The sequence below is a fragment of the Bison bison genome, unplaced genomic scaffold, assembly GCF_000754665.1.
Source record: "Bison bison bison isolate TAMUID 2011002044 unplaced genomic scaffold, Bison_UMD1.0 scf7180017864491, whole genome shotgun sequence".
Classification (NCBI taxonomy): Eukaryota; Metazoa; Chordata; class Mammalia; order Artiodactyla; family Bovidae; genus Bison; species Bison bison.
Window position 1 is genome coordinate 9,201,697 of NW_011495050.1, and position 10,810 is coordinate 9,212,506.

The following is a 10,810-nucleotide window of genomic DNA, read 5'->3' on the forward strand; positions in this document are numbered from 1 at the left end:
TCTGTACAGATTCTTAATTAAATTATTCTCTAAAATGTTATATTGGGTTTTGAGAATTGCAATTTAATTAAATATGAACTTTTACATAAATATATAAACAATAAAAAAGTACAGGATTATATTTGGATAAGAACTAATATTAAATTGCTTATCATGATATAATATGTCTCCCAAAGATTTGTGCTCCCAATTTTGCTGGCAAAATATAATATAAATGAGGGATTCTATTACCAAAGAATACACAAAAATAATCCTGATGCCTTTAAATTTAGTGATCTAGGTTCAAATTTAGTTCTAAAATTTTTTAAGCTTTACTATCTAGTGGCAATTTTATACTCTATGCTTTTCCATGCTAGCTTATTTTTATTTACAGTAAACCACTCTCCACCTACATGTGCTTCTTATAAAACCTTCTCAAGTTAGATTCACATTCAAATTCCTCAGATAAGAATGTTCTATAAACAGAAACTATGTTATGTCATTGATAAATTATTACAGAAGATATGATACTATAAATAAAAATTATAATGAGTGAACATTAGAAGTATTCTTATATGATTTCCTGTCATAGTATGAAATTCTTATATAGATAGCTATGGACATATAGATACATAATATGTCTGCAGGGCATTTTAATGTTTTTCTGCCTTTGTTCTCTTGTTTGCTTTTAATATATAATGAGATATATTTGAGATACTTGTTTCTGTTCATTGGTAGGTTATCCAGATAAATTTTGAAGAATTCGACCTGGAAATTGGCTATGATACCTTGACAATTGGTGATGGGGGTGAAGTTGGAGACCCAAGGACAGTGCTCCAAGTGTAAGTTCTCAATGTTTCTTTCTTGATTTAGTCTATCAGTTTCTTGTGAAATTTTACCTTTTTTTTTTTCATTGATTCTTCTCACTACCTCCAACAGAAAGAGCATAGTATATTATTTATTATCATCAATCTGCATATAGTATATTTATTAGTCCTTTTAATAAGGCTTAATATACTTGATCCACACGTAGTTACTTAGAATCCATTTCCAGAAGGGGACCTAGGGTGAAATTACAGACAGGCTGATTGGCCTTATTTTGGAAAATACTTTTACCTTCACAGAGTAATAGAATAGAGTGGGGGAAAAAAAATTATGAAATTGCCCAGAGAGAGTACTACTGGTACTAAAAACTGATGGGTGTTGCAGTTTATTGGAGGCTTAATCATACCTGGTCATCATCAGTATCTGTGAAAGTTAATCAGTGGTTTGACATGAAGTAGTAGTAGTAGCAGTAGTAGTAGTATAGCAGTGAATAGCTCTCAGAGTTGAGCTAATATACTGCAAAGGTTCTTAATGTGAAGAAAAAAGAAAAAAAAGGATGAACTTATATTAAGTAAAGGGAAATGTTAGGAACTTATCGTCCAGTCGCTAAGTTGTGTCTTAACTCTTTGTGACCCCATGGGCTGCAGCACACCAAGCCTGCCTGTACCTCAACCATCTCCCGGAGTTTGCCCAAGTTCATGTCAGTTGAATCAGTGATGCTATCCAACCATCTCATTCTCTGCTCCCCTCCTCCTTTTGCCTTCAGTCTTTCCCAGCATCAAGGTCTTTTCTAATGAGTCAGCTGTTCACATCATGTGGCCAAAGTATTGGAGCTTCAGCTTTAGCGTCAATCCTTCCAATGAATATTCAGGGTTGATTTCCTTTAGAATTTACTGATTTGATCTCCCTGCAGTCAAAGGGACTCCCAAGAGTTTTCTCCAGCACCACAATTCAAAAGCATCAATTCTTCTGCACTCAGCCTTTTTATGGTCCAACTCTAACATCCGTACAGATTACTGGAAAGATCATAGCTTTGACTATATGGATCTTTGTCAGCAAAGTGAAATCTTTGATTTTTAAAATGCTGCTAAGTTTGTCATAGCTTTCCTTTCATGAAGCACAGCATCTTCTGATTTCATGGCCTGCAGTCATGGAAATAGTATATACTGTATTTTTTCACTCTGTGTTTTAGGAACTTGTCTGTCACCTAATCCTTGGCTATCCATTCCAATAATCTATCTCGGATAGGGGCAAGAAAAAATTTTCAGGGCTAGTGTATTGTTTTCATGTGATAAATCTCAAAAGGTTATGATATGCTTTTTTTCAGTATCCCTTTCATAGCTGTTGATTTGCAGTTCAGGCTTTATCAATGTGGTGTTTCTCAAAAATGGGGTCTTTTGCAAATCACAATTACTTGATGCACTCTATAAAACATAAATTTCTGAACCCCTCCCACTGTGTCTGTTAACATCTGCTTTATATATGTAGGTGTTCTTCTGATAGGTACATCTAAATTAGTCCCTTAGTGAGAGTGAGGGAGACCTAAGAGACAGAAAGATAATATATTACATTTAAATAACCAGAAGACTATGAGATGAGTGCACACACATGCACACACAACCACACATTTTTAGATTAGACCTCAAAATTATATATATGTATATATATACATATATATAATGTTTTTGTAAATCTCAAAACAGTAAAGGGCAATGGTCTTAACTATAATTTTAGATACTAAGAGGAAAACCCTTAATATTTTAAATAAGCCATACATTTTCTAAAAGAATAAGGACTCTGTTAATTGAAAGAACTTCTTTGTAAACATGTCACAGTCCATAATTTTCTGCATTCCTTCTTTTTTTGAGAATTTTGAGCCCATGCTCATTTGACCTTAGTTACTTCAAAGAAAATCTTCTAAGTATTTTGTTAGTGGATTTGCTGGGTTTTTTTAATTCTTATGAAGTGTAGATGTTGTCTCTATTTCCTTTTATTTTGGAAGATAACATGAATATATTTTAAATAATTTTAAAATCCCTGTGTTGTATGAATCAGACCAAGTAGCAGATCAGAAATATAATTAAAAAAATAGGTTCATAATTGATTTTTAGAGTGATCCAAAAGTTAGCTATACAACATAAGACCAGATAAAGAACAAATATGTTGATGAGAAGAAGTTTTATAACCCCTGTGAATTCAAGTGGAATTAGTTGTATCTTACAGACTATCTGCTACTGGCAGAATGAATGAAGAAAAAGTTACATTTTCCCTCTTCTCATGTTCCTGTTATCATATTGTCCCTAGTTTGCATAGGAGTTCTACTTCTTCACTTATAATTCTTTCACTCTGAGAAATTATCTTAATTTTGAAAAGTCTGTGTGATTATTTTTATATTTGTCTGTAACCACAGATATGTTTCTTAAACATGTTTTTCTTCCTCAGAGCAAAATTACATATTTCTGAAAATATAACTCTTTTTTCCTTGGGTAAAGATGACTGCAGCAGAACTTAGATAGCACCTACCTCCTGTGTACATATGTGCTCAGTCGTGTCTGACTCTTTGTAACCTCATGGACTATATCCTGCCAGGATCCTCTGTCCATGGAATTCTCCAAGAGAGAATATTTGAGTCAGTTGCCCTTTCCTCCTCCAGGGGATCTTCCTGACTCAGGGACTGAATTTGCATCTCCTGCGTTGACATATGGATTCTTTACTGCTGAGCCACCTAAGAGGCCCCAACTAACTCCTAAAAGTGTTCAGATAAAAGTCGTTTGAGTAGCTAACAGAGATTTTACAAAATTGAAATTAGATCAAAATTCCTTTGAACTTCAAGACTCTGTGATAAGAGAACCTAATAGAATTGTATCCACTCAAACTGTTGCCTTTGTTTTTCAGTTGCTAAGTTGTATCCGACTGTTGGCAACGCCCTGGATTGCAGCATGCCAAGCTCCTCTGACTTCCGTTATCTCCTGAAGTTTACTCAGATTTATGTCCATTGAGTCAGTGATGCTGTCTAACCATATCATCCTTTGCTGCCCTCTTCTCCTTTTGCCTTCAATCTTTTCCAATATCTGAGTCTTTTCCAATGAATGGGCTCTTTGCATCAGTTGGCCAAAGTACTGAAGCTTCAACTTCAGCATCAGTCCTTCCAATAAATATTCATTGTTCATTTCCTTAGGGATTGACTGGTTTGATCTCCCTGAAGTCCAAAGGACTGTGGTCTTCTCCAGCACCACAATTCAAAAGCATCGATTTTTCAGCACCCTGTCTTCTTTATGGCCCAACTCTCATATCCATACATGACTGTTGGAAAAACCATCACTTTCACTGTATGGATCTTTGTCTGCAAAGTGATGTCTCTGCTTTTTAATATGCTGTCTAGGTTTGTCATAGCTTTTTTTCCAAGGAGCAAATGTCTTTTAATTTCATGGCTGCAGTCACTGTCCATAGTGATTTTTGAGCCCAAGGAAATAAAATCTGTCACTACTTCTACTTTTTCCCCTTCTATTGGCCATGAAGTGATGGGACTGGATACTATAATTTTAGTTTGTTTAATGCTGAGTTTCAAGTCAGCATTTTCACTCTTCTCTTTCACCATCATTAAGAGGTTCCTCTTCACATTCTGCCATTAGAGTGGTATCATCTACATATCTGAGGTTGTTGCTGTTTCTCCCAGCAATCTTGATTCCAGCCTGGCATTTTCCCGTGATGTACTCTGCATACAAGTTAAATAAGCAGGGTGACAATATACAGCCTTGTCATGCTTCTTTCCCAATTTTGAACCAGTCTGTCATTCCATGTCCAGTTCTAACTTTTGCCTTTTGACCCCATAGGTTTCTCAGGAGGCAGGTAAGGTGGTCTGGTATTCCCATCTCTTTAAGAATTTTCCAGTTTCTTGTGATCCACACAGTCAAAGACTTAGTGTAGGCAATGAAGCAGAAGTAGATGTTTTTCTGGAGCTCCCTTGCTTTCTCTATGATCCAACGAATGCTGGCAACTTGATCTCTGTTTCCTCTGCCTCTTTGAAACCCAGCTTGTATATCTGGAAGTTCTGGGTTTATGTGCTTCTGAAGCCTAGCTTGAAGGATTTTGAGAATAATGTTGCTAGTTGTGAAATGAGCACAGTTGTACATTTTCTTTTTGGAACATGGAAGCATGAGGAAGTGGTCCCAGCCCCTGCTTGCACCTGGTCACCCTCTATTCCCAAACTCAGCTCTGTCCTTCACGATGCATACAGACTTCCCAGACTATACATTCTAACTGCCCACACCTCCCTGCAAATGGTGCCCCCTGGGTCTAGAGTGCACATACAGTCATGTGTTCTGACCCTGAGAACATGGACCTGGAAAAAGGCTTATGAGCGTCCAGGAAGCAGGAAATTCCAGGGGTACTAGTTTTCAGGGAGTTGTAGAACAGTACTTTTTAAACAAACTGTAAAATAAAAGATTTGCTTTTATTTTTAATTTGTTTTGGACTGATACTTTTACAAAATGAAACAAAAAAATTTAGAAAAATAAAATAAAAACACATATAAATACATTTCCAATTTTTTATTATGAAATTCACCAGACAAAATTATTCTTTTAAATTACTCTAGAAGTTTAAAAGATTTAGTCCTAATTCCTATTATTTTCTGTTCTTACCATGTTGCATCTGGAAATTAGTCTATGATCTCCCAGGGGGTGTGGACAGGCACAACCCTGGGCAAGAGGTGGGCTACAGAAATGGTCAGAGGAAACGATCAGGGAAGGGGTCTATCTTGCCCAAGTTTCAAAATAGTGTTGAATTTTTATTGTTCAGTCATTCAGTCATGTCTGACTCTTTGCGACCCCATGGACTGCAGCACACCAGGCTTCCCTGTCTTTCACCATCTCCTGGAGCTTGTTCAGACTCAGAGTATTGCATATGGCATGATAAATTGTCAACAAATTATTTTTAAAAAATTAATTGAAAATAATTTATTTGAAATAATGCTGTTCTAATGGGTAAAATAGTCTCCATTTAAACATTTTATTTAGCAATGTATTTACTCGTCTATGTATTCCATTTTGCATTTTTGTTAAGTGTGATCCACATGCTAGAGATTTAACTTTTGGCATTAAAACTAATAAATTTACTTAAAAATTTAGATATGCTGAAAGTCAGGAACATAGTAAAACATGGACAATGTGTTCATTTAACAGAGACCCATGTAATATCACATTTGAAAGTATTTTTTAAGGGGATGAATTCAGTCTATATATTTAAGTTTATAAGTTCTGATTAGGTTAATAAACACATGATATCTCAGTTTTTAAAATATTTAACAGATAAAGGAAAAATCCATCCTATTTTATTTACGTCATGGAATTGAATTAAGCATTGGAATTACATGATGCTTCTGTTTCCAGTTTTCTTTTAATATTTAGGTTCTAAAAGTTAAAATTGATTGTGATATTCTATTCCATAAAAAATATAGTCCATATAGTCATAACATGTTCAACAGCTAAAATAATCCTCTAAAAATGAATTATGAAAAATTTTTTAAAAATAATTTTTATGATTTCTTTCCCTGAAGTACAAAGCATATCATTTTTGCAATTCAGCAACTTAAAAATAATTTGAGTGTGCTGTATCTGTTTACAATGTAAAATTTAATTCTCAGATATATTGGTAGTATGTTCTAACAGCACTCTTCCCTGGGACATCTTTTTATTTTAAATACGTGTAATTTAAATATACATGCATGTCCACACACATACATACCCTATTTTGTGCTGATATATTTTAAATTAATATTTTCTTTATTTTAATAATATTAAATGCATAATATTCACACCAGCTTTAAGAAAATGTAGCTTTCTGTTTTCTCATAGGTTATTATTATTGCTCTCAGCTCACTGGCCTATATGTTTTGGCAAGCTACTTAGCTGAAGATACATGTTTTTTAACTAGTCAACAATTTATTCTTTAAAAATGCCACCCTGCTGTCAGACTACTATATAAGATATTTTCCTTGAGCAAACTTTTCTACAACCAGGAACTTATACCTTTCCAAATTTGTTCTTGTACCTTCCGCTCTTAATAATGAAAATCTAAATACTAACTGACACCATAGGATAATGAAAGAAGGGAATATACTGAATATAACAACAAGGTGATACTTTTAGAAATGGATGGTAACAGTATAAAAAGGACTTAGAAAATTGACCATGCAGAAAAATCCTCCACATTTTATATTATAGTTTGTAAAAAGCAGGAAAAAAATATATTTTCACTGCTTTTATTTCTACCTGGAACACCTTCTTGTCCTTCTCCATTATGCACACACACACACACTCAATACATGCTCAAAGTCATTTAAGTTCCTTGAATGCAGCGACTATTACTCATCGTGGATTTTCCAAAATACCTAACACAGAGGCTTGTGTTAACATTGTTAGATGTTGCATGAATTATAATGGGAGAGGAAATATTGAATGTGCATGAAGACACATCAACTGAAACATGCCAGCAGGAGGAAGTCTTTGCAGATGTTAGCAAGGGCATACCATGAGGTGTAGAACACTGTGTAGAGGACTACCTGGTATATCAGTGCATTCAGGCTGCTGTAATTACATATATATATATATAGCATAGACTGAGTGGTTTATAACAACAAATATATTTCTCACAGTTCTGGAGGCTATATGTCAGAGGTCATGGTGGCAGCAGATTTTTTGTCTGCTGACAACACACTTTCTGGTTCATAGACGGCCATCTTTTTACTGTGTCCACATACAGCAGATGGGGGCAGAGTTCTCTCAGGAGCCTCCTTTATAAGGACACAATCGCATTTATGAGAGCTTACTTTCATGACCTAATCTCCTATCAACGTCCCCACCTTCATATAACCTCACATTGGATATTAGGTTTCAACATATAAATTTTGGCAGCAGGGGGACATTTAGTCTCTGGCTTCAGAGTTTCAACAGTGTTCACTGATACCACATGCAAGAAAACAATCAAACTGACAGTAGCAATTGTCTCATGTGGACAAAATTTGATGTGCAGTCATTCAAATAACTTGCTATTGGGCAAAAATAAATGCATGCTCCTGGAGATTCAGAATTACTTTAGGCTGCAGTACGAAATAATCTCTGTGACATTTGATTACTAGCAACAAAATGTTAAATAGAAGAGATAATTTATTTTTATGATTCTTCATTATTTCTTCAGTGTGATTATAGTCACATTTTCCATTATGAGAACACTGACGATTTTACTGAAGAAAAAAAAAAAAGAAAGCAGTTTACTATTCTACTTTAGTTTGTTTTGTGAAAATACTGATGATTTTACTGCAGTTTAAGCAATGACTATGGCTTTATTTGCGGAGAAGGCAATGGCACCCCACTCCAGTACTCTTGCCTGGCAAATCCCATGGACGGAGGAGCCTGGTAGGCTGCAGTCCATGGGGTCACAAAGAGTCGGACAAGACTGAGTGACTTCACTTTCACTTTTCACTTTCATGCATTGGAGAAGGAAATGGCATCCCACTCCAGTGTTCTTGCCTGGAGAATCCCAGGGATGGGGGAGCCTGGTGGGCTGCCGTCTATGGGGTCGCACAGAGTTGGACACAACTGAAGCGACTTAGCAGCAGCAGCAGCATGGCTTTATTTGAAGTTTTTGTGTATTTATTTTTGTGTTGGATTCAATTGGAACAAATTGTCTAAAGATGCTTTTAGTTGGTATTTTTCCTTCTTCAACAAGAATATTTGTACTATGGTAGGCATTTCAAAAGTGACTATAGAAAACAAATTAAGACAAAATATAGAAAAGGTATGTAAATATATAGTTCTTCCTACAAATGCCAACTATTTTAAGCATAGTACCTTGTTAGAGTGCTAAATATGTAAATGAAGTATCCATAGAAGAGTACAAAGATGTATGTGCTGAGGTCTTGACCTTCAAATCTTTCCTAAAAACACATATTAATATAGAAATCTCTTTGTATCTGTAATAAGAACTGTTCCAAATACTCTCACATATATTATGCTTTAAAATTAGCTAATAAAATTTCTGAAACCCAAGACCTTAAATGAAGCAAAACCCACAATTATTCACTACTCAGTTACCTAACTGAACTAACATACATGTAGTCCCATTATTCCATAGTACTTTATGTATTTCTTAGGCCCCACCTTACACTTTATGGGGTATTAGCTTCCCAACCAGGGATCAAATCCACACCTGTTGCATTGGAAGCACAAAGTCTTAACCACTGGACTGCCAGAGAAGTCCCTGTATTTTAATTCTTAAAAGTGTGTGTTCTTCTAGTATTTTTATCTACTTTCCTTTCTTTTTTATTTTTTTAAATTTTCTTCAGACTTACTGAGGTATAATTGATGAAAAAAATAAGACATTTTAAATTATACAATGAGATAATTTAATATATGTATACTTTGTGAAAGGATTCTCCCATCAGATTAATTGACATATGTACTACCAACTCACGTATTTAGCTTACTTTTTTTTTTTCAATGAGAACTTCTAAATTCTACTTGTATCAAATTTCAGTTATACAGTTCAGTGTTATCAATTTTAGTTACCATGTTACACATTAGACTTTCAGATCTTATTCATCTTATAACTAAATATGTACCAACCTGTACCTATTTCTGCCACTCTCCAATACCTGGTAGCTCTCTTGTTTCTATGAATTAAGACTCTCTCACGCTCTCTCTCTCTCTTTTTTTTTTTTGGTGGGGGGATTCCTTCTATGAGTCCAAGCAGTATTTGTCTTTCTATATTGACTTATTCCATTTATCATAATGCCCTCCGGGTTCACCCATGTTGCTGAAAATGACAGGATTTCCATCTTTTTTAAGACTGAACTGTATTTTAGTGTGTGTGCATGTATAAATTCTCTTGAACTATTCATCTACTGACAGACTGACAGACACTTAGGGTGTTTCCATACCCCTGTAATTGTGATTAATGCTGTGGTAAAAATGGGATTATAGATAACTCTTAGATAATGGTTTCATTTCCTTTTGATATCTGTAGCCAGAAGTGAGATTGCTGGATCTTATGGTAGTTCCGTTTGTAATTTCTTAAGGAATCTCTATGCTATTTCATAAGGTCTGTAGTGGTTTATATCCCCAATAAACAGTGCACCAGGTTTCCTTTTCCTCCACTCTCAAACCAGCATTTGTTATTTCTTGCCTTCTCAGTGTACAAGAGTTCCTTTTTCTCTACTCTCCACCAGCATTTGTTACTTTCTGCCTTTTTATTAATAGCCATCCCCTAACAGATGTGAGTGAGGTTATGACACTTTTTGCTGTCACTTTAATGGTGATATTCCAGGATGTTTGTTAATCTAACTTTTGTAACCATCATCATTATCCTCAGTGAATTGTATGTATCCAAAAATGAAGGTATAAACCATACTTGATAGCACTGAATTAAAGAAAGAATATTAAATCTATTTCTATAAAAGGCAAAAGTTCCATATTTGTACAATACAAAAATATGTTGGAATGTAGGACTATTATAGTTGTTATTTCTAATGGATGTACCCATAATGCCTAGTGATTATGAATAAGATCAGGCATTTAGTCTAATTGACATTTAATAGAAATTGTCTTTTATTTTATATTGTACTGGAGTGCTTGAAGAATATTTCTCAGTGTACTTACTTAGGGTTTAACTCTTTATTTTATTTTTAAACTTTACAATATTGTATTATAAAATACTGGTGAAAGAAATCAAAGAGGACACTAATAGATGGAGAAATATACCATGTTCATGGATTGGAAGAATCAATATAGTGAAAATGAGTATACTACCCAAAGCAATTTATAGACTCAATGCAATCCCTATCAAGCTACCAACGGTATTCTTCACAGAGCTAGAACAAATAATTTCACAATTTGTATGGAAATACAAAACCTCGAATAGCCAAAGCGATCTTGAGAAAGAAGAATGGAACTGGAGGAATCAACCTACCTGACTTCAGGCTCTATTACAAAGCCACAGTTATCAAGAC

At 34.7% G+C, this 10,810-nt stretch overlaps 1 protein-coding gene across 1 annotated transcript in view; it reads left to right on the plus strand.

Annotated features, from left to right (window-relative positions):
• Positions 1 to 10,810, plus strand: part of CSMD3 (CUB and Sushi multiple domains 3) — a 1,491,512-nt gene that overhangs the window by 804,401 nt on the left and 676,301 nt on the right. The window contains exon 12 of the mRNA XM_010863441.1: positions 718 to 821. Within this exon, the coding sequence (XP_010861743.1) occupies positions 718 to 821 (104 nt within the window). The remainder of the gene's footprint in view (positions 1 to 717; positions 822 to 10,810) is intronic.